Below are 23,994 nucleotides of genomic sequence, written 5' to 3'. Positions count from 1 at the left end.
ACTATTTCAACTTTTTCAATGTTACAGTGCTTATTTCTATCCAGCAAACATCTTACTCGCCCTAGAAAGATTATTTTCTTATTGTTCTGGGTGCAATAAAAAAGCAGAACTTTGCCTCCAACACATGCAGTAGATGAGCCAATCTATAAAACTTTGCTAAAATATAGTAAGCTTGCCAACTCACCCATGTCCATCAGGCAGCTGAAAAATCAATGAAGGGATGACATGTTTACAAATTTATTTGAAAAGATCTATTCTATTATTATGATTTTTTTCTTACGCTTCTCTAATTTGTATCAATGTCCTAACATAATCACAGCTGTGTGATCACTAAAATAGGGGTCTTGCCTTTGACATTTTATAGATTTTTTTCTGGCATTTCTGCCTGTATTTGATGGTTAAGAGGAGAGATTGATGGTAGAAATGGAAAGAGACAGTGGCCGGACTTTTGACCGCAATCTTCAGCCATACTCAAACATGAGGTTTTCAGGGTATATGTGATGTGATTTAGATTGCTTACATTCTTTATATATTTAGACATCTGGAGAATCTGGTATGCTTTACATTTGTGTATGAGAATTACTATCTCATGGCTTGTCAATTTTGCTTAGGCTTATATAGGTCATATAAAGGCAACAGTATTACATTGAGACTGTTTCATAACCTGTTAAACATTCCTTGTATTAACTTTAACTTTTTGTTGCTTATGATTATGTGTATATATGCACAGAAATCATTACGGCTCATAATTCTCTCAAATGCTGTTTTCTCTCTTCAGGTGGCTACGGAGCAAAACCTGGAGGTGGCAAACTGCCTTTTGGTAAAAATATGTTTTTTGAATTGTATTATTATTATTATTTTATGCAAACATTTGGTATAACTGTTGCATCAGCTCAATGATTAATGAAGCGTCACATTACAATGTTTCAGGTTACGGCTTTGGAAATGGTGGAGCTGGACTTCCGGGAGGAATAGGTGGCCCTGAGTCAAGGCCTGGATATCCTGTTGGAACTGGTGTGTGTTTCCAAAGTGTATTGTTAATGGATATGGAGCAGAAATATAGAAGAAAAGACCAAAAAATACATTATGTATTTTACTTTCTGCAGGAGTTGGACCCGGGGGCATCTCACCCGCTCAGGCTAAAGCTGCCAAATATGGTAGCCGACCACTTTGATTACCAAGACAATGTTCTTCTATCAAGAAAAACATAATACAAGTTGTGTAAAATTAATACAGAACATATGTGTATCTAAAGCTTGTGCTCTCTGCTGCAGGTGTTGGTGGTGTTGGAGGTGTGGGTGGTGTTGGAGGTTTTGGCGGCACAGGTGGATTGTATCCAGGGCAGGTGCCAGGAGGTATGATGTCTAGCAAAGACATAAAAGACAAAACTCTTTAGCCATGTTGGAGGCCTCATGAGTGAGAAGTTCATTGTCTTCTTTTTTGTTTTTTTCGATGTACTTTAGTTTAAAAATGTTATTATATGCTTCCCTAATTTTAAATATTTTACAGCGGGGTATGGAGCTGGGTCCAAGGCTGCTAAATATGGTGAGAACTTTCATGTTTTTTGTATCATGTAAGCTTATTTAAAATCCTCTTTTTTTATTATCTATTCACTCATCCTGTAGCTGAAAGGTTTAGCAAAAACCTTTCCATTTATATTGACCTGTAGGAGTACCCGGAGGTGTACCAGGAGGGGTTCCAGGAGGGGTTCCAGGGGTTTCCAGGAGGGGTTCCAGGAGGGTTTCCAGGAGGGTTTCCAGGAGGGTTTCCAGGAGGGGTACCAGGCGGAGTACCTGGAGGTGGAACAGTGGTTGGTGGATATTCACCAGCAGCTAAAGCCGCCAAATATGGTATGATGTATAAATGGCATGATCATATGCACTTTTTTTGACATAACATTATGTTGTTATTGGAACTCTAAAATGTGTACTTATGTCTTCACAAGTATAAACATCTGTACACTATGTGAAGTAAGTGTAATCTATAATTGTGTTTTGTCTCCCTTGGCCATATGCATTGAAGGACAATTAGGGGCCGGAGGACAATTAGGGGCCGGAGGACAGTTCGGAGGACAGTTAGGGGCCGGAGGACAATTAGGGGCCGGAGGACAGTTCGGAGGACAGTTAGGGGCCGGAGGACAATTAGGGGCCGGAGGAGGATATTCTGCTGCTGCCAAAGCTGCTAAATATGGTATGATGTATAAATGGCATGATCAAATGCACTTTTTTTGACATAACATTATGTTGTTATTGGAACTCTAAAATGTGTACTTATGTCCTCACAAGTATAAACATCTGTACACTATGTGAAGTAAGTGTAAGCTATAATTGTGTTTTGTCTCCCTTGGCCATATGCATTGAAGGACAATTAGGGACCGGAGGAGGACAGTTAGGGGCCGGAGGAGGACAGTTAGGGGCCGGAGGAGGACAGTTCGGGCCCGGAGGAGGACAGTTCGGGGCCGGAGGACAGTTAGGGGCCGGAGGAGGACAGTTAGGGACCGGAGGAGGATATTCTGCTGCTGCCAAAGCTGCTAAATATGGTATGATGTATAAATGGCATGATCAAATGCACTTTTTTTGACATAACATTATGTTGTTATTGGAACTCTAAAATGTGTACTTATGTCTTCACAAGTATAAACATCTGTACACTATGTGAAGTAAGTGTAAGCTATAATTGTGTTTTGTCTCCCTTGGCCATATGCATTGAAGGACAATTAGGGACCGGAGGAGGACAGTTAGGGGCCGGAGGAGGACAGTTAGGGGCCGGAGGAGGACAGTTAGGGCCCGGAGGAGGACAGTTCGGGGCCGGAGGACAGTTAGGGGCCGGAGGAGGACAGTTAGGGACCGGAGGAGGATATTCTGCTGCTGCCAAAGCTGCTAAATATGGTATGATGTATAAATGGCATGATCATATGCACTTTTTTTGACATAACATTATGTTGTTATTGGAACTCTAAAATGTGTACTTATGTCTTCACAAGTATAAACATCTGTACACTATGTGAAGTAAGTGTAAGCTATAATTGTGTTTTGTCTCCCTTGGCCATATGCATTGAAGGACAATTAGGGACCGGAGGACAGTTAGGGGCCGGAGGAGGACAGTTAGGGGCCGGAGGAGGACAGTTCGGGGCCGGAGGACAGTTAGGGGCCGGAGGAGGACAGTTAGGGGCCGGAGGACAGTTAGGGGCCGGAGGAGGACAGTTAGGGACCGGAGGAGGATATTCTGCTGCTGCCAAAGCTGCTAAATATGGTATGATGTATAAATGGCATGATCATATGCACTTTTTTTGACATAACATTATGTTGTTATTGGAACTCTAAAATGTGTACTTATGTCTTCACAAGTATAAACATCTGTACACTATGTGAAGTAAGTGTAAGCTATAATTGTGTTTTGTCTCCCTTGGCCATACGCATTGAAGGACAATTAGGGACCGGAGGACAATTAGGGACCGGAGGACAGTTAGGGGCCGGAGGACAGTTCGGAGGACAGTTAGGAGCCGGAGGACAGTTAGGGACCGGAGGACAGTTAGGGACCGGAGGAGGATATTCTGCTGCTGCCAAAGCTGCTAAATATGGTATGGAACTTTTTTTGTCAACCAAAGATAAAATCCAATTAAGATCAGAAACATCATTATTTTGTTTTATACACTCAAAGACAAAAACATGTTCACGTTTTTCAACATGAAAAATGTGAATATGAAATGTTTCTAACCCATGCTGCTTATATGAAAACTGAAACTATAGCCTACAGTAACACAACCACACTCGGTTTGTCACCGTTCTCCCAAAAGCTAGCTAATTAGATAAACTTGTTTTCCACAGGAGGTTTTCACAATCACAAATTCTGGAAGATTTCGCCTTATATGCATTAATACTTTAAAACTTTTTTGTGAAAAAGAAAATTAGTTCTCTGTTTAATCCCAAACAGGAGCCCAAGGAGCAGGACTGGGAGGCACAGGAGGATATGGAGGAGCAGGAGGACTAGGAGGTGGAGGATATGGAGGAGCAGGAGGACTAGGAGGTGGAGGATATGGAGGCACAGGAGGACTGGGAGGTGGAGGATATGGAGGCACAGGAGGACTGGGAGGTGGAGGCTACTCTGCTGCTGCTAAAGCTGCTAAATATGGTAACTGGAATTCAATCTCTTGAAAAGGAATATTGCAGACCAAAACCATGCATTTTTAATAGTATTTTAAGTGAGTTTGCATGATTACATGACATTTTTTTTGCATTAAAGGTCCAGGTGGTGCAGGGGTAGTTCCAAGTGGTGGTGCAGGTGGAGGAGTAATTCCTGGAAGAGGCCCATTTTTACCAGGATATGGATGTAAGCATGCCCCACAGACCTTTGATCTACATGAGTAATAATATTCATTTAGCAAAATTCTAAGATCAAGTTTCAATCTAACCTCATCTGGGCATGTTGTGTTGCAGCTTTAGCCGCTGGTGCTAAACCTCCTAAATATGGTGAGAATGTGATCTTTACCATTTGAACTTGCAATGATAACCATGTCATAAGGTGTGGCCTGGTTTTTTTTCTCTTATACAGTGCTGATCTACTCACTATTTCATAAATCAAATGTTACAATCACAAATTCTGGAAAATGTGGCCTTATATGCATTAATACTGTAGATTAAATTTTGTTTGCTAAAATGGTAATGACAATTTACAAATAAATTCCGTCATTTGTAACTTTTTTTTTTAACAGTGAACGAGACATTATTTCTCTATTTAATCCCAAACAGGAGCCCAAGGAGCAGGACTGGGAGGAGGCGGAGTTCCAGGGGGAGCAGGGCAGGTTCTTCCTGGTGGTGGTGGCGGCTATGGAGGTAAGTCATCAAACTGATACATCAGTGCAGACAAAAAGGTTTTGTACAATGAAAGTGTTTCTACTGCTTCCTTCTGGACAGTTTGATCAAATTCATTCACAGTCACAGACATTATGTTGCCTTCCAACAGGTTATGGAGCTGGTGCTGGAGTCAAACCACCAAAGTATGGTAAGATGTTTTTGTGATTATTTTTTGACTTCCAACAGGTTATGGAGCTGGTGCTGGAGTCAAACCACCAAAGTATGGTAAGATGTTTTTGTGATTATTTTTTGACCAATTCAGCAATCTTCTGAATCATCTTAATGCTTTCTAGACCTTAACTTAAACCATTGATAAGGCGATGAAGATACTTATGTGGTAGAGACAGTTAAATCGAGAAAAACGGGATGAGCTGGAGTACCTGGTCTAGAAGGAGTTGGAAGAAACAGCAGCAGAAATAAGCACAAAGTAATTTAAATGCTACACATTCAGCGACACCTGCTTAACTCCCCTTGAATAGGAGTTTCAGGTGGAGGTGGAGCAGGGTTGGGGACAGGAGGACTGGGGGGTGCAGGAGGAGTATCTGGTGTAGCACCAGGACTAGGAGGTGGTCAATACTCTGCTGCCGCAAAAGCTGCTAAATACGGTAGGTGAAAACAGCATAAAAAATGTCTCATGAAATGAACTTAATCTGATAGGAAGGTTACGGTTTTCAAACTGAATTAGGGGTTTCAGGAGGAGCTGGAACAGGATTTGGAACAGGAGGACTGGGAGGGACAAGAGGAGCAGGAGCAGGTCCTGGTTTTTTACCAGGACAAGGAGGTGGACAATACTCTGCTGCCGCAAAAGCTGCTAAATACGGTATAATAAATAAATAAGCACACATTCAAAGACATTCAATATTGTCTTAACTTAACTTATTCTGATAGGAAACAATTTTCAATGATTAAAATGTTATTTTCTCACTTACTTTATCTCATCCGTTTGTTCTTAGATTGCAATAATTAAACTAATCATGTGACCTGCTCCATCTCACTTAATTAGGAATTGCAGGAGGAGCAGGAACAGGGTTAGGAACTGGAGGAGCAGCAGCAGGTTTTTTCCCAGGACAGGGAGGTGGACAATACTCTGCTGCCGCAAAAGCTGCTAAATACGGTATAATAAATAAATAAGCACACTTTCAGAAATGCATAAATTGTTTCTGATTCTGCCTCACTTTATCGTATCCTACTTAGATTTGATTCATTGGTGCATAAACTACATATTCATACTCATTTATTCTGTATAAACTGATTTTAATAGGTAAGACACAGTTTTGTGTATTGTACAATTAATTGAACTTCATTTATTTTCCTTAATTATGTGTAACAGGAGGAGCTGGAGCAGGCTTAGGAACAGGAGGACTGGGAGGGACTGGAGGAGCTGGAGGAGTTTTACCAGGAGGAATCGGGGCTGAAGGTACTGAATGTGCAGTGTGTATGGAAAGACAGTAGAAGCACGATGATTTGTCATCATACAAAGTGACAAAGTTGGTTTCAAGATAAAGATATTGATGAAGGTATGTTTTCATGCAGGATATCCAGGCGGTGTAAAACCACCAAAACATGGTAAGAACCTGGTAATCATTCAGTCATCTTATACTCATGAAAAGGTCATATTTCCTAAACCACCTGCTAAGTAAGGTAGCCAATACCTGACCTGTCTGGGTCTGCCTTCTAATTCTATTGGTCATTACCCAAAGCTCCTGACCATAGGTCCTCCCAATCAGGAGAGGACCCCTGAGCTAGTCTGGGTCTCCATTTCATAACCGCTTTGGATCTGCTCTAAGTCAGAATCTCACCTTACTTTTCTCTATCAAGGCCCATTGGACCAATTTGCCTTGAGTAACCATTTCATGGCTTAATACTAATGCAAAGATAGCATTTCTTATCTGCTGATAAGTTACGCCATTCAATTACTGTTTAACCTTAATTATTCACAAACAATAATGACCGCACCTTAAATATACATAATAGGTTGTTAAATAACATTAAACAGCATTTTATAGGATCAGTCCCTGACAAACAAAAAGTAAGGGCTCCTTTCTAGATATTCCATTTGTGGTGATTATTCGCCTGTCACACAGAAAGAAACACATTGCAGAGGAAGGAAATGCCAATACGAATCTTCTTTTTACTGTTGCTATCCATTCACCAAAACAAGGTAAATTCCCCAACAGAGTCAATAGAGAGAGAAAAGTTGAATACATAAGAGCCCTTATTATTGTTAGCATTGTAATTGGAAAGAAACATTCACAAAAGCAGTTTGTAATGTAAAGTAGCAGATAACAGTGGCATCGGTTCGCTGAGCTCATGCGTGCCTCTTGCAGGAGGCATCACTGGAGTTGGACTTGCAGTACCAGGAGTTACTCCAGGTACAGCTCTCAGTGGTGGCCCGGATGGTTCTGCTGTCTTTGTGCCAGGTAAAGCTGAGAATACAGTTACTTATTTTCTTAGATGAGCCCTTTTTATAGGTTTTTACATTGTGAATTCCTCTTTTTTTTGCTTTGCTTTTACAGCGAAGGACGCAGATTTTGCTGGAACTCCTAAACCAGGTACAGTGAAATGCCAAGACTCTGTATTTCCTAAGACATTTTCTGTTCACACATTTATACATGTATATTATTACAGTTGTTATATAAAGCACATGGAAGGGAAAGCGCCATTTCCACTTGTATATGGCAATTGAACCTCACGTTTACTTCACCAGTACTGTACCATCATATAGCCCTTCTACATTTTTTCTACCATTTCCTGCCCATTAAACTCACATGTTGTTTTTACTGCTATTGCTACCAGCTATTGACCACCTCTAGCTTACAGCCTACCAGCTGTGGCTGTATCATAGTCCACCTCACAGCTTCTGCCTTTTCTAGTCTCTCTCACTCTGCGCCTGCTAAAAGTACGATGTATGAAACTGGAACCTGTTGTCTTTTGGCAGAGCCCACGCCTATTGTCGCAACTGGCATGACCCCAGAGGTCCCACGGCCCAGTAAGACTCGCTGTTTGCATGAAACCTTTGACCATGAAGTAAAATCTGTGGTTTTTTTAAATATATTAAATTGTAGTTGTCATGTATTTGCCGCTCAGATTTAGTGTGGGACAGTCCTCTAAGTATTTGTTCATTTTATTATTTCTCCCAAAAGAGAAAGAAGCTTTTGTTTTGGTCATCATTTTAAGCATCATCCAAATTTAATTTTTTATCTTAATGATTTAGATCTAAAAAGCACAATCTGCTCATACAATATGAGAATATACTTATCATTTATATTTCCAAACATTACAGTATCGAACTTCAATTTCCAGATTTGAGCAATTAATGATTTGTCTTCTCAAATACTGTTTGGACTGTAAAATTCTTATTTTACTAAATAATATGCTGCTTCATTTTGGGACTGTAAAGACATGATATCAATTAACCAACAGTAGGCTCCTTGTCTTGTGCTCGCCTTTCATTTAACAACACTAACACTGCACTTGATAGATTACTTTCATGCATATGATAACTGTAATATCTTTCAGGTGGTGGGTCCAAAATCAGTGTCTTTATTTAATTCTGTTGCATATCTTAACCTATTTTATACATTTTTTTACATTTTGACAGATTCTGGTGGAATAATTCAGCCTAGTGGTAAGTTTTACATAAGAAATTTTTGATCATTGTACTAAATATATACTTACTACACAAACCTTAATTTGATGATACTTTTTATTATTTCACAGCTGGAACAGGTGTTGGTAAATATGTCAAAAAAATATTCTCATATTAAAATTTACAAACAAAAAAACCTAATTATTATTTTGCACATCTTGTATTTAGTCAATAGATATATGACACCTTGTGTATTTATCCATCACAGGTGGAGCAGGTGTTGGAGTTCCCTCTGGTGGTAAGAGCAGTTTTCTTTTTCTTTTGCATGTGAATTTAATATGATCTATCAATCTATTTAAAATATTCTGTAATATTTGTACCAAATGTAGTTTTGTTTCTGTCTAAGCTTTATTTGTTCTCAGTGAGATTGCCCTCTCTCCATCAGTTGCCATAGTTTATGCAGGATGTTAACTTTCGTATCTGAGACTTATTGATGTGAGAAATATGCGCCACACTATGATATCAACTAATCTCATTGTTTACCTGGTCATGTGACTTTCATGTTCAAAGAAAGACTGAATAAATAAATCTAAACAAATGTTTACAAGTCAATTATTATATGTATGAGAATATATCTTAATAAAAATAAGTTTCATATATATATTAATCAAAGTCATTTAGTTGCAGTTAAATCTTTTAAATAACATACAGTGAAAAGGTAAACCATTTTTAGTATTAATACTATATTAACAGTATTTGCCTTTGTATTCAGGTGTGTTTAGTTACACCTAACACATACGATTTATTTTCCTTTGCAAGCGCTGCTTTCATCCCAACCTTTTAAATGGGCTTTCTTTCTATGTTGTGTATGTTTTGTGTCCTTTTTGTCTTCATTTGTATTAATTAGCAACATTTTGTAGATAGCTCATGTATTAGTCTATTCTCTCCTTTAGTTGGAACCGGAGTCCAACAACCTGGAGGTAGGCCAATATTTATACTTTTATTGATTTAAGAACTCCATGTTGTTTTTAGCCGTAGCTATGTTTGTCTTTGAAACTTACAGTTTTCTCAATTATTTATACGCTGAAACTGGTTCTTGAGTCACAATGACCACAACCTGTAGCTCATGTACCAAACCACTGAACCACTTCTGATAACATTCAGGCACGTTTCCTGCTTTACACTCAGCTGGCAGTTCTAAACCACGCACAATTCTCATGAATAAAATCTCTTGTGTTCACATGGAACAATCTGCCATTCAACATGCCAAACTTAAGGCTCCAACTCCTCGCATGGGTAAACATTGTTTTCACAATTGGTCAACAAGCAATCGGAGCTTTAGCAAAGAAAAAAGCCACGGTTGACACATATTATTGTTTTGAAAGCAGAGTTTTACTTTGCTGGAGATTTGTTGAGTTTTGCCTTTTGTGTGTGGAGTTCTGAAAAATATGAGGTACACTTTCAGAAAATGTTAACAATTGAGAAAAACTGTAATGTGATGCAATACATCCATCTGGCCACACGGTGGAGACAAAGACAGAGTAACAGCTATGGTCATTAGTTTCTGTGACTATAATCATACTAACGTTGCTGTTTTCAGGTGTTGGTGTTGGCATAGGTGGCAAAGCACCTAAACCATTCTTTCCAGGTAATGATGGCTAACAAATCATGAATCAGAATGTATCTGTACAATGATGCATTTGTTGCAACATAAACTACTTTCTCCTTCTTGTGTCCCACAATGCATATAGTTTATTTTGCTCATTCCATGGCCACAATATCAACATTTAATTAATTGTTCATATAGGTACTGAAAGTTCAGTATTAATGTAAAATAATGTAAAAATAATCTCCCTTATCTACTTCATGTGGCTCTGCAGCAGAAAAAGAGAACAGTTGTGTGATTATCTGTTAAATGATTCATAATGTTAACCTAAGTGCTTAATTTACTTCAGATTTATATAATTTGTAGATGTATTTGTATCTATGTCTTCATTTCTAAATCCAAACATCCTAATGATGTTATCAATGCACGTTGTATCATCCTATTCCTATTCAATGTTATATATCATATTTATCTTACTGTGCACATTCTGTCTGGACAGTTAATGACTCAACTTGAATCGATAAAAACGCCTGTTTATATATTACGAAAAGCTGCATCAGGCCTTTCTCTCCCCAATTACGCCTCCAATGGACTGAACGGTCATCAGTTTTATGCATCAGCAGGTTTGCAGTTGTACAGTATTTTAGCTATTCTGCACTATTTTACCTGACATTGACTAGAGACCTGATGCAAGGTGTTTTTCTTGCATTTCATTTAGTCCAACTCAGTCAGTCAAAAATCAAGATAAATATTATTGTCCCTGAGAGGGAAATTTGGTCGACTGCAGGAGCATCCAAAAAAGACAATAAAACAAAACAAGAAACATTGAATACTAATGTTAAAACATTGGAAGCTATCAAGATGAAGATACAATACATATTACACACTTCTCAAGGCAGAGTGAAACAGAGGGGGAAATATTGTAGCCTTCATAACGTTATGAGTGGCATTCAAATTTTTTTGTTTTATCTCAGTTTTCCAAGTGATACCCTGTTTAATGAAACAATTAATTTGACTAATTAACTCAATGAATAGTGCGGTGCTTTTTCAAAGAAGGTAATCTAATAGGAAGATATAGCTGCTGATGATGAAGTCAGCATGAACGATTTTAATGGGGACTACTCAGTTAAATCTTCACACCTCCAGTCTTCACACACTTTTACTCCATATGAACAGGAGCAGGTGTTGGTCCAGCCGGAGGTGGATATCCATATGGTGGAACCTATGGAAGCAAGTTCCCTATATTTTCTCAAAACATTTAAAGGCTTGGTATAAATTGTAGTGACTATTACTTCTTTCCTGTCTGTGCTCCAGTTCCTCGCGGTGCTGATGCCATATCATGTGCTGTTTCCATGTGAAGGCTCCAACTTTGTTGTGTTGTGCTTTTTTGTAGCTGGGGGTGGAGCAGGAGGAGGAGTAGGAATCCCACTAGCAGCTGGTGGTTATCAAGGTAATAACTCATCAACATTTCATTTAACATATAAAGTTGACCTTTTTTTTTTTTTTAACCCTATAAACAATACAGGTGTCAGTTAATGGAAAAACATAAGGCACACACACTTATTTCCCCTTTCATGGTAAAATTATAAAAATAAATATATATATATTATATATATATATATTTTTTTCATGATAAGACTGGTTAAATCATTGACATTTCATGGATTGGGCAGCCCCCGACACAAGCTGTAGAAGATGAGCTGACCAAACAGACAATAATGCTACTTTTCTCTGTCATCATGATTCAGGGGGATACAGGCCATATCATCATGGTTATGGTCAGGGTATGTATGAGAGGAGATGAGGCTGACAGCACTGTTGCACAATGTTCCCCCCTGAGTTAAAAAAAGAAACTAGAACGTTCTGCTCAGTGCTCAAAGTGACAGTTGGTCAGGAGATGCCATCGCATCGCACTTCCTGTGCAGGAAACTGACCAGCATGCTGATAAGTTTGGGGCTTAATTTCAGGAAGGAGAAACCAGCTGGATACTTTGATGAAGGAAATCAACTGGTGTTTTAATTTCCAGTTTTTCTGTGCAGGAAAGCTATGGGTGAACCATGTAAAAGTCTTTATCACCACATCTAAGCCAGTTTTCTTTCTCTTGCGACAGGTGGGTTGACTTATCCTTCTGCATATGGACTGGGAGGTGGTGGTGCTGGAGCTAAACCACCCAAACCAGGTAGTGTAACAGGCCTGTTAGTGTTACAGCACATGGAAACACAATGAAAGTCTTGAGCTGATGTTGGCAAACACTGTTTATGAAGATCCATACTGATCCCTGCTTCCCACATTAATATTACTAGAAGATTTTAAGTACATTTGTATAGTTCAGAATCAAGTGTTAGTCAAGTGCTGTTTTGTTTCCTTTTATTATTGCAAAATGTATTTACATTTATTGTATTAAAGAAACATTTGCAGTATGAACATTATCTTTTAAGTATTTTATGTGCCTAAGGAAAAATGTATTAGTAGAGTTACATTTTACAGAATCCAGCTCTACCAAAGGCAGTAATCCCTGAAGTATTACAGTACCGTTAGCAGTTTGTAAACGGAGCAAGTCAACAACACAACATTTCCTGATGGCGACTGATTACTGTTATAGTTATACTGTGTGCAACATCAAAGTGTGACTGTTTGAAGATAACACAAACCCCCGGAGAGTCCTGCCCTGGAAAACAAACGTTTGGATGAGGTTGTTAATGTGACCTCAGCTGAGCCTCTGGTTACGTGTCACAACAGCTATAGGAACATAAAAACTGAAAATTCGTTATACCCAATGCACACAAAGTACTAAAAATAGACACATTATCATGATTTCTTTATTTTCCTTTCATTTGACCAGGCTACGGCAATCTTGGAGCCGGCAGTGTGTATCAGCAAGGTGAGGAGCGTTGCATGTTTGTTAGATATTTTCTGCTCCTTTCCTCCTGTATTATCATCTCTTTTTTTTTCAAACAAACAAAAGAAGACATATCAGAGGATTAATATGGCCCACATTTCACTTCAGCTGTCCACAACACACTTTACACTTTGTGCAGTGTAGCTTCTGGTCCTTCCTCTCCTCCTCCGCCCATCAGTGAGGGATGAGTGTAATCACACAGCAGCAGCCGACGGTCCGGCCTCCGCTCACTGCCCCGCAGATACGATACAAGCTAGTCATTAAAACTCATGGCCCTAATCCTCCTCCCAATGGCCGGACAGATATTTGTCTGTGTGAAATCCTTCCACAGATGGTTTAATAACTTGTCTCATTTGCCAGTAGAGGGGAGAGCTTTGCCAAATGGTGAATAATTATTGGCTTTCCAGAAAAATAGGTCAAGTTGTCATATTCACTGTACATACTGCATGTGTCACTAGGTTATTTATTCAGAATTAACCTGATGATGTTTAACGCTGCTAGATTTCCTAACCAAAACTAATTATTAAATGGTGCAACTCATATTGTCAGTTTACACACTTATGACATTTTACTGTCAATGAGTCTCTATGGTAACTGCTTTTTAATATTACAGGTGTGGCTCCTGTGGCTCCTGGTTATGGAGGAGGTTACCCCCAGCAGTACTACCAAGGTACTAGTGCTGCTCCCTGTGCTTATTTTCTTTGCTGATGACTCAGTATTGGTGGTGAACATGGTGGCATTCTTAGTAGTGACCTTTGAGGACCATCGGTTGTGTCATAAATCAGTGAAAAGGTCCGAACAGACATCAGAATAGGGTCATTTATCTTAAAGGAGGTGGAGGTAAAGGAAGAAGACAGTAGTAGGATACTGTGTGTGTGTGTGTGTGTGTGTGTGTGTGTGTGTGTGTGTGTGTGTGTGTGTGTGTGTGTGTGTGTGTGTGTGTGTGTGTGTGTGTGTGTGTGTGTGTACCTGTTTAGAAGAGCAGTTAGTGTCATTTCTTGTATGTAGAGTAGAGTAGTATGACATAATTTCGATTTGGTTTAATGTTGATTTATCATATTTTCTATTCTTTCTGCTCCATGAAAGTACACATTACCATTTTAACTTCGTTATAGTTACTTAACGTTTTAGTTTGTCATCATTGTTTTGTTGCTACTGGAAGTCAAACATTTAACCAAACACGTAGGCCAAACTGCTTCCACGTAGACAAGGATATAGAGGATTAGTTTATGGCTCATATTCCATGTATGTTTGTCAACTTATATTGTCCCTCTTATCTCCTTCCCTTTATGCTGGAAATTGTCACTTAGACACAATTCAACTTCAGTTTTTGCACACTTCTGCTTTGTGGGTTTCCATGTGATCTTCACTAGTTGGCATGAGAGATCACAAACTCAAGAAATTTCAAATTTAATTTGAAAAGTCCTAAATTTTTATGATGAGATGATTTAATTTTATCATGAAATCACATAAAAACACAATCTGATACAAACGTTAATATTATGGAAATTCATATTTTTATCTTTGGCTCATGCAAGCATAAAGGCCTTTTCACTTTTACCAATTTATTTGTAATATCTCAAACACAGATAATTAGATTGTGTTTGACTAATGATGACCTGCCTTTTTCTCCTCTGAGCACCTAATTACAGAGAGATGAATTTGATTACTATACACAGTGGAAGAAATCTGCAAAATACATTTCTGTTTCAGAGGTCACGTTATTCAAATTTGATCAGCTTCAATGGGCAAAAACACAACCCTTCCCTCTGCTTAACTTTAACTAAGATTACTTTTCTGTGTCTTTTAAATGCAAAACATAAACGTGAAAACATCACTGTGAATGAAAGTCTGGTTACTTTAATACACTGACAGCATCTCTGGATCAAACAGCTCAGCAGATCTAAGTGACTCCCATGTGATCTACTACTAATGTCAACAGATTTCCCTCACCACACCCTGGACAGGATAAATACTGTATATCAAGCACTGTGACAGATCCAAAGAGGTTTCATCCTGGCATTACTCTAATGGTACTATCTCATCTCTAATTTGTCTCTGATGTTGTCTAGGTGGATATGTACCAGCCCCACTGACGCCTCAACAAGGTACCAAACACCCACCTCCTCACATCTCTCTATGCACCCAAAAACACCACGTTAGAAAGTGATAATAAGTAGTATCAGTCATGAAAATGTCCCTTGCACCTCAACCTATTTTCCAATTTCTTCTCGTGGGAGACACGTAAGATTATTTGGATGAGATTGGAAAAGAGTGGGATGTCACTGTGTGTGCTTGTCTGTGCAGATGGCAAAGCACAAACCAGCACATTGAATTTATGATAATCTGCATTTTCCTGAACATCTGAGATTACGGACGGTGGGATTATTTCATAGAAACATGTCTGGTTTCTTAGATAACTACAGTCACCGCTTTGATCTCTCACAGTAGCTGATGTATCGACAGCTTTCAAGGACACCTGTGTGAATGTACTATATGTATGAATGACTGAAGTTAATTTCCATCAACGGTTTGTGAACCAGTTTCCTCCCACAGCCCAAAGACATGATCGGTTACTCTAAATTGCCTGGACAGTAGGTGTGAATATGAGCGTGAATGGTTGTCTCTGTGTCTGTTTCATCGTCAGTCCTGTGATTGACGGGATGGATGGATCACACATAGGATAACATTACACACAGTAATATAACATATCTAGTGATTGACATTTATGTTCATAAGAAAAGCAATCATTGTGGATGTAAAGAAAGTACATGGTTGACTCATACACAGATAAGAATTTACAAAATCTATTTTTTCTAATGAATGAAGGCTTAGCAGGAATGCCATCATTATGTATATTCATATACAATATGGTCTAGCTAATCCTTGTTATTTTAGATGGAACAGGGATATGAAATCAGGCGTTGCTACATTAACAGTATGAAGGCCCTGATGTTGGGAGGATTTTTGTGTGAGCCAGTGACATCATACAGTCTGATTGTGAAAATTCATATGGCAGCATTTTACTTGACATCCCATACATATACACAATTGAGAAAAATTCATTCCCAAACATTTGAGAAAAACGTCTACTAACTAGCATTGGAAAAAGCTAGTGGAACATCAGGATTTTTCAATCTGGATTTTCCCCCTAGTTTCCATCAATAAATCCATCTGTAGTTTAACACACAGCACCTGTGTTTGGTTCAGTGGTAGTGGACATCAATAAGTCTTCTGTCTTTAGTGTATAACAGCTTCTCTGGGAGGTCGGTGGTACAGTATAGCTGCTGTGTGGTGCTGTAGTCAAGCACCGCACATCCACTAATCGTAAACTCCAGTCAACCGTAACAGCGAAGCAAGGAGACCTCTTGTGGAACATGATAAGCCAATTAACAAGTATATAGCATTAGGGCATGTTTGATTAAAGTAATTAGCTGATTCATTTGTTCTTTGTGTTGTTCTGCAGCCAAAGCAGCCAAGTACGGTCCATTGCAGGGCTTCCTTGGTGGTGCAGGAGGAGGAGGAGGAGGAGGCTATAGAGGTAAAAGACTATTTACCATCTCCAGTCAGTTTGGCCAAAGTACATAGGCAGGAGCCGTCTACATAAAAGAACAGATGTGTGTGATTTTGCATAATCTCCTCATACTAATCCTGATGTTCTTTGCTGCAGGTTGAGTTGCAGGATGCCAGGGCAAATACTGTGGCAGGAGGAAGTAGAGGATTTCCTGAGATCCAGTGTGACCTCAAGACACCATGGTGCTACTGCATGATCTAGAATGTACATTTTATATGCAAACAAACCCCATTAGAAAACACGTAGAGACGTTTTGTTTGTTTTTTTTACTTACTTGACTTCAACGTCTGGTTTTATACGAACCCACCGACCCTGAATTTTTTGTACACGCTCTGATGTGACACATGTTATTGATAGTGGCTGTAATCAATAATGTGGTCAAGTTAATCAGCTTTAACTCCCCTTACTGCACCCGCCCACTTAGACTATAAAGAGTGTGTGTCTGTGTCACCATGTGTTGTTCTCGTGTATGAATGTGTGTGTGTTTAGTGCGAAAGACTGACTGAACCATTGACTGTCAATGTGACCTATGAATGATTTCTGTTCTCGGTTTGAATCATAAAGCAAGGTGAACTGTTCTCAGTGTAACAGCCCACACTGTCGCACCTCGCTGTGCAGAGCTTGTCATCTCTCTGACATGTCAGAGGGGTTGGGTGGGTCGAGGCCTCGTCCAAAAAACTGATGAAATCTGGCCAATCTCAGTGTCGTCTCTAGCTCCCCGTCTTCTCTGCTGCTATTTTTAGGCCTGCTGGGTAGAAAGCAGCGGGAATTGGGGCTCTGGCCAACCCATCTGCTCTCAGTAACTTTGCTGATTCTAGTTGCTACGCAGTTCAGTTTTTGCTGCATTTTTAATGTCGCCAAACTTGTGATGTATGAAGAGCAGTTTCTGCTTTGAGTAACGGCATGCTGAAGACAATCAAAAAGCGTTTGATTCGATACAGGATGTTTAAAAACCGTGGGAAAGCCTTCCAAGTAGATTAAAATGTAACTCTACTACTCTAGCATTTACATTATGTATGTGTGAATGTTTCATTATGTGTCTTTAACAGAGCGCTTTAGTCTGCTTCAAATGTTTAGTCTCATTGCAGCAGTTATTTACATTTATGAATCTTGTCATTACATGATTATTCAAGATTTTTTGCACCATGCTTTGACTCATAGCTTCATTGTCATCAGGAATGTGTGAGGATAAAACAAGAACAATCCTTTGCTTTTGCATTTATTCAGTGTTTAGAATTGTAATACAGAATAATTTAATGGGAGAGACGACATGTTAATGTGAGGCATGAACTCCCATTGTTCTTCATTTACTTGAGCTGCTTTTATAAAAGGCTTACTGACCAAAGGTTCATGAGCGCTGTTGCCAAGTGACCCCATCTCTTTCTCTAATTGTGTATTGTATTTTGTACTAATTTGATAAACGCTGGCTTCCGTCTCTTCACTCGGTGCTGTGTAAGAAATGTGTTTGAGCCTCGCTGGGTCAGACCTTGCCTTATGTGCCATGGGATACTCTTCATCTTTATTTAAAATTGTTTTTATAAGGAGGAACAGTGTGGTTTTGCACTTTTTATAATTTCCACGACACACATGTGACTTGTTCCTGGAATCCAGCATTTATTTGCTTCATTAAATAACAAAATACAATGTGTTAAAATATCTTGTGTTGTCCTATCTGCTTTGTTTTGTTTTCATTCTTCTTCATGAGTGCATTCCACTGCAGCAGCAGTTTGACCTGTTGATGAAAAACACCTGGCTCAGAGTGTCCCGGCTGCTAGAAAAGTTCGCTATACGCCACATACCACAAAGCCATAATATCTCAGGTGCAAGTGTTGTTGCATCTCAGTTCAGCCACATCTTCTCTGTTTGTACCACTGGGCTAAATGAATCAGGAACCATCAATTTAGTGTATTTTAAGATCACTAAATCGATGGCCAGAAGTTGGCAGAGCGCTTCATAATAATGACAACAAACAGATTAGGGGCAGACATTTTGCCTCAGCTGTAATTTAGCTGACTGTTCTTGTTGTGCCAGCTGGAAATAATGAACTCATGTTGCTGTTCTCTGAAGATCTCTTGGGAGAACCACTGACCCGTGATCCGCATCCTGTAGAAGTAGCTTACACAGTTGTTCCATCTGCAGAAGTCTATTAATGTCCCACTTTAGAAATAGTGTTACTGCTGAACTGCAGTAGTATGCTGTTATACATGTGTGTTCTGGTACAGTATATTTCTAAAAGAGGGTAACTTCGTGGTACCAATAATTGGGAAACATATTTTGGGACTGTCCTTATATTGTGTGCTGCCTTTGGATTCCGTTGTCCAATTCAAAAGTGATTTTCTTTTTTTTTTAAAAAGCATAATTTAAATCTGAGAAAATATGTATTCATCTTTAACTTTTTACTTATTCCTCCGTATTTGTTAAATTGTGTGCTTGCCTGTAAAAAAAAATCCCACGTGTTCAGCCTCACACTGAAAGATTCAACTAATTTAACATTTTACACCCCTGACATCTCAGTTGCTTTCAGTGCACATTGCAGCAAATCAGTTGAAATTTCAACTAATTTTACCCCTTGCTCATCTTTAACTCCTTAATTTCCCTAGCAAATGGAGAAAATAAATAATGTATTGTTTCGAAAGATATTTTTCTATGTTTATACTCTTCTTGTTATCAATTGAAAATAGCTGTAAAACAGAGAGAGGTTCAGTAATTATGTAGTTCTTTAGTTATTGCTAAGCCCCACACAGTGGTGTTTACTGCGCTGCTCTGGGTTCCTCCTCCCCGCCCCTAAAGCCATGCATTAATCAAAGCAGGGAGTGTTCCTGGTTGGCCGGCTCCTGTCTTCCTCTCCCCGGCTCGGCTGCTTCATTGGTCGGCAGCTCTCTTGAATGAAAGCGCCGCAGAAACGTGCAGAGAACCGGGAGGAAGCTGTGTGGGCCGCCGCAGCAGGGAGGGACCGAAGCACAGCAACACGACAGCCGGTGGCAGGACACCGGTTATCTGTCGAACCAGAGGCGGCTGGCTCTCTACCGGAGCTCGGTGTCGGATATTGGATGAGGTTAATGCTGCTCTGCTGCACCTGGAAGGACGAACGCATGGGAGAGGAGGAAGGTGAGGAGCCGCTGGGGGTTGAGGAGCCGCCGGCTGCAATGGGGCGGGAGATGGAGAGACAGGATGCTGAACCGAAACTGGCAGTTATTATCATGCTTTCCGCTGTGTTTCCTACTTTTGGTGTCGTTTAATGTCAGTCACACACGGACAACAGTGTTGCATTGGTTGTATTTGCAGCGTCAGGCTGTATTATCATATTTTGCTGCAACTGAAGCCATGTTTTCCCTCGGGTTGATGCACCCTAATGTTTGGATGCAGGGTTCACCCTCAGGCCATGCACACTAGTCTAGTCCTAGATCTAGCATATAAACAGATATTCTGTTTACAAACAGAAAGTTACTTTCATATTAAAACGAGGACTATGGTGTGATTAATGGAAATGACACATTTATAAGGTGCAGCTTGAAGTTATTGTGTTGCCAAACATCATCTAAAGGTTACACAGAGTGGATGTGATGAGGAGCTGCAGCTCCTTTGGCAAAGGCTCATCTAATAGCATCAAAGATTAAAATCCCCCCCAACGATCCTCAGCTATCTCCTTCTGTGTGAGTGGTATTGACTTAATAATGGCTCTCAGTAGATGATAAAAAAGTTTTACCTCAATCTAATTTGTTAAGTGGAACATTAACTGAAGGAAACATTCAAACACAATGGTTTCAAACCTGACACCCACCATGATTGCGGGATGTGAGCTATTTAAAGATATATTCATGCTGCATAAAGCAATGCTCCAATGCATCTAATATTTACTCTTTTTTTATTTGTAAATTACTTTATTTTTCTTTGTCTGGACGTTTTAAACAAGGAAACATTTTGTGAATTTTGTTATGTTTAAATAAATGTTGGGAACAATTGCTCTAGAACAAGCTTTGATATAATAATCTGTGTATCACTCTTTATAAATACCTGCATTATGTTACAGTACAATTAGAGATACTATTGTGCTGTAACTGTCAGTCAGGGCTGATCTTGAAAATATACCTTTAAGGTGATGACTCACTGTTCAAGAGGAACTGCTGCAAGAGTTTCTGTGTGTAATGAGTTGGGAGGGGTGGGACACCTGCACAGGTTACAAAGTACAGAGTGTGTGTGTGTGTATGTGTGTGTGTGTGTGTGTGTGTGTGTGTGTGTGTGTGTGTGTGTGTGTGTGTGTGTTTAAGAATGCAGGTGCATTTGTGTACCTTTACTGAGGTATTTGCGTCCTCTTTGCAGACCTTTGCAGACAGCAGAGGTCTAATTATCAGATAAAGAAATGGCATGATAAAGAGATGATTTTAAACATATTCATTAGTTAAGAGGTGAGGTGAAGGGAGAGCAGAGAAAAAGCCATCAGCACAAACCGGACTGCCTTCAAGCCAATCGGATCAATAAAACTACTACAGCAGGGCAGCTCACTCAGTCATTACAGAAACGAGCCGACCGCACGAAACCTCTGCCAACACAGTTTTCAAATCGACGGATGGACGAGTAATCAAAGCTGCAACGATACTTTCTCCTGTGACACAATATTGATCCACAACATACAGACGTCGTGTTGCAGATTGAACTCTGAGCTGATCTGTGTTCAGCTCTGTTTAATTTGTTTATAGTTGTTTTGCATTTGAGAGATGGCACGCAGCTACATACTGCTCCCAACCTGCAGAAGAACTTTGTCACTTTGTTTTAGTTTCAAGTTAATTGGGCATAGTTAATAATGGTTAGGATATATCTTCCTTAATTTTGATTTGATGAAACTTGATTTTAGAAACAATTGAATTAACATTTCATTATATAACGTACAATAGTGTGAAGAACGTTTACATATTATTCTGTATTAAAAGCAAAATGTTTCTACTATTTTAGCTAAATGTTATGATTTGGTTTGAATTGTTGCACACCTGCTGCTGATGTTCGTGTTGAATGTTGTCTGTAATGATGAAGCATTTTGTCTGTTGTTTGTTTGATATCTGGAATCTCATTAAGGATTTGCATTGAAGGCGAGATAAAAACAGAGATAACAGTCACATGCAAACACACACCAGCAATTATTTCTCCCCATCAAAGAGCTGCTATTGATTTCATGCATATTGAACTATAAAGCCCTGGTTATCATTTCATCCTGTAACTTCCGTCTCTCGTGTTACAGCTGGAGGAAGTTTGCCCGTCTGTGCGGGATGCAAACAGAGGATCTACGACGAGCAGTACCTCCAGGCCCTCAACAATGAGTGGCACACCGTCTGCTTCAGGTCTGTTCAACACTAACTCACCGCCCTACAGCTCCAACGTGTTCACATGAGTTCACAAGTCTTTTAAGGGCAGCGATAGAGTGTCTCCCTGCCTCAGTGGATGAATGAATGGATGAGTGTGGAGCTGAAACAATTAGTCCATGACAGGATTGGTCACTGGACAGTAAATTAATCAACCCTTTGTTGCATTTCGTCTCCCGTTCGCTCTCTCCTCTCTTTCTCTGTCCTCTTTCTACTCTCCAATAATGCCAGAATATGACCATAAAAAAAGAAAACAAATTATTATAAATAAACACAAGTAAGGAGCTTTGATAAACACACAATACTGGGTAGTTTGAGTGAAGTTTGGCTCCAACAATGAATCTTTTTTTCCTTCGTCAGACATTAGCACTAACAGTAGCCTTTTAAAATTGCTTTGCAATGTATGATAGCAAATAACATAGCTTTTAGTTTTGTATTGTTGTAATAAAACAAGCATAACATTTTCAGCAAATAGGTTTATTAATCAAGAGATTAATCAGCAGATGAATCAATAAAGAAAATCCTCCTGTTTTCTTAAAAGACTAGGGAATTGTTTTTGCTGCTGAATCCAGCCCAGTTTGCTTCTGCATGACAACAGGCACATTTGTTCCTTTTGTGTCCTCTTGGCAAAGTTTTGCATACTCTTTTGTGTTTAAACTCTTCTGCGAGTCCAACTTTTTACTGTACTGGTAATATGAATAATACTCTGCCACCTTCTTGTCTTTTTTTGTAAGAAAATCTTCTTTATTTGTGTCTTTTCCTCTTTCTCAAGAGCCTTTGCTTTTTGTTGTCAGGAGATTGTGTGACTTTTCTCCTTTTGGGTTTTCTTGTCTTTGAGTTGAACTCAGGTTCAAAAGCATTGTTTGGATATTGTTACGGTATCAGCCAAGAGACATTTGACTTTGACATTGACTTTTATTTCAAAGTTTTTTCTAGACCCTCCTTATCAACACGTGTAAGCTGTAGTTTGTGTTGTGTCGAGCTCTCAGCATTTGACCTGCAGCTGCAACCAGGAAAAACATTTCCACAGGTTTTACTTTCTAAAGGTTTTGTTTGTGGGAGAAGAATAGGCAGGTTTGTGTTTCAGTCTCAGGCAGGTTTGTCTCTACATCTCATTAACTATAGATCGATAAGATTGAAAAGCTTATTTGTAGAGTAAGTGTGTGAATATTTAAAACGTTTACAAGATGCCTTCAGTTTCTTCTCATTTCGATTTTTGATAAATTGTTATGCGTGTGTGGGCAGTGATACTTCATGTGTCTCTGTGTGAAAGCAATCTATTCATCACATTGTTTGGATTTCAACCAATGTGTTGATTTTAACATTGAGCACAAATGTTGTCTGTTGTTGAACTAATCAGATTTTTTAGCAGACACCTTATTTGTGTCTTTGAATGTTACAGTCACTAAATCTTCAGATCAATACAGGCGCCTCGGGTCATATAACACGATGCATTTGAGAACATGAATATATAGAGATTCACAGATGGTGGGAACACACTAATGGCCATTGATTCTTTCAATACTCTGCAATAAACTGCAATTTGAGACTTCCTCCTTTTATCAGATTTTAGATTCTTATATTTGTTATTTGGAAGCATAAAGTATCAAACAACATTTTTTTTTTACGCTGGAATATCCCCTTATTAGATGAAAACAAATATTTATCGTACGTAGCCCTACGTAAATAGAAATTTAAATACAAAAATAAATAAGAAGAAACTGACCTGTTTAGTTTGTTTGTTGTTTGATGCGTTTTCTCTCACACATCCAAGGCACCTGCTTAGCATCATGCTAGTGCCTTTAAGTGTTTGTGTGTTGTTGTTTTTATATGTTATAATGACACTGCAGCAAAAACATTACCAAGCTCTATGACTGATAATTCAGCACTGATAATCTCATTAAGATGAGTCAGGAGGAGTTATTTACTTTGAAAGTAGGCCAGTTTTTACAAGGCTCCTGTATATATAATTAATAGGACACAGTTGTTGTTGTTGTTGTTGTTGATGTTGCTGCAGCTTTTGTTCCAGATGATCTTATGTAATATCTCAACCTCTTTCCCTCTGTCTCTCACATCTCTTGTAGAGCGAACTTTTCTGTCAAGCAGTAGATCAAATAAT

General features: G+C 39.1%; 2 protein-coding genes across 2 annotated transcripts in view; both read left to right on the top strand.

The window, feature by feature from the left end:
• Positions 1 to 986: 986 nt before the first annotated feature.
• Positions 987 to 18,171, top strand: elna (elastin a). Its single transcript, XM_054600658.1, has 37 exons — positions 987 to 1,014; positions 1,107 to 1,157; positions 1,275 to 1,355; positions 1,510 to 1,545; positions 1,670 to 1,850; positions 2,023 to 2,190; positions 2,363 to 2,539; positions 2,712 to 2,888; positions 3,061 to 3,252; positions 3,425 to 3,580; positions 3,934 to 4,131; positions 4,243 to 4,329; positions 4,437 to 4,469; positions 4,749 to 4,832; positions 5,040 to 5,078; positions 5,333 to 5,458; positions 5,539 to 5,673; positions 5,857 to 5,967; positions 6,184 to 6,270; positions 6,387 to 6,419; positions 7,181 to 7,273; positions 7,370 to 7,405; positions 7,792 to 7,842; positions 8,455 to 8,481; positions 8,574 to 8,588; positions 8,711 to 8,740; positions 9,396 to 9,422; positions 10,043 to 10,090; positions 11,225 to 11,278; positions 11,442 to 11,498; positions 11,797 to 11,832; positions 12,159 to 12,227; positions 12,891 to 12,929; positions 13,561 to 13,617; positions 15,020 to 15,055; positions 16,414 to 16,488; positions 16,618 to 18,171. Exons 2-37 carry the CDS (start codon positions 1,155 to 1,157, stop codon positions 16,620 to 16,622), a joined length of 2,859 nt encoding a protein of 952 aa, XP_054456633.1. The 5' UTR covers positions 987 to 1,014; positions 1,107 to 1,154; the 3' UTR covers positions 16,623 to 18,171.
• A 1,400-nt stretch (positions 18,172 to 19,571) lies between these two features.
• The window catches only part of limk1a (LIM domain kinase 1a), a 45,373-nt gene continuing 40,950 nt past the window's right edge, over positions 19,572 to 23,994 (top strand). Inside the window, exons 1-2 of the mRNA XM_054622641.1 lie at positions 19,572 to 19,629; positions 21,755 to 21,854. Coding sequence (XP_054478616.1) covers positions 19,572 to 19,629; positions 21,755 to 21,854 — 158 coding nt within the window. The remainder of the gene's footprint in view (positions 19,630 to 21,754; positions 21,855 to 23,994) is intronic.

This window comes from Anoplopoma fimbria, chromosome 1, assembly GCF_027596085.1.
Source record: "Anoplopoma fimbria isolate UVic2021 breed Golden Eagle Sablefish chromosome 1, Afim_UVic_2022, whole genome shotgun sequence".
NCBI lineage: Eukaryota > Metazoa > Chordata > Actinopteri > Perciformes > Anoplopomatidae > Anoplopoma > Anoplopoma fimbria.
Note: the sequence above shows the minus strand (reverse complement) of the source record. Positions and strands in the feature narration are given on the sequence as shown.

Coding starts and splice junctions, on each gene's coding strand:
- elna (XM_054600658.1), top strand. Junction 1,851..2,022: donor AGCTAAAGCCGCCAAATATG/GTATGATGTATA, acceptor TATGCATTGAAG/GACAATTAGGGGCCGGAGGA. Junction 2,889..3,060: donor TGCCAAAGCTGCTAAATATG/GTATGATGTATA, acceptor TATGCATTGAAG/GACAATTAGGGACCGGAGGA.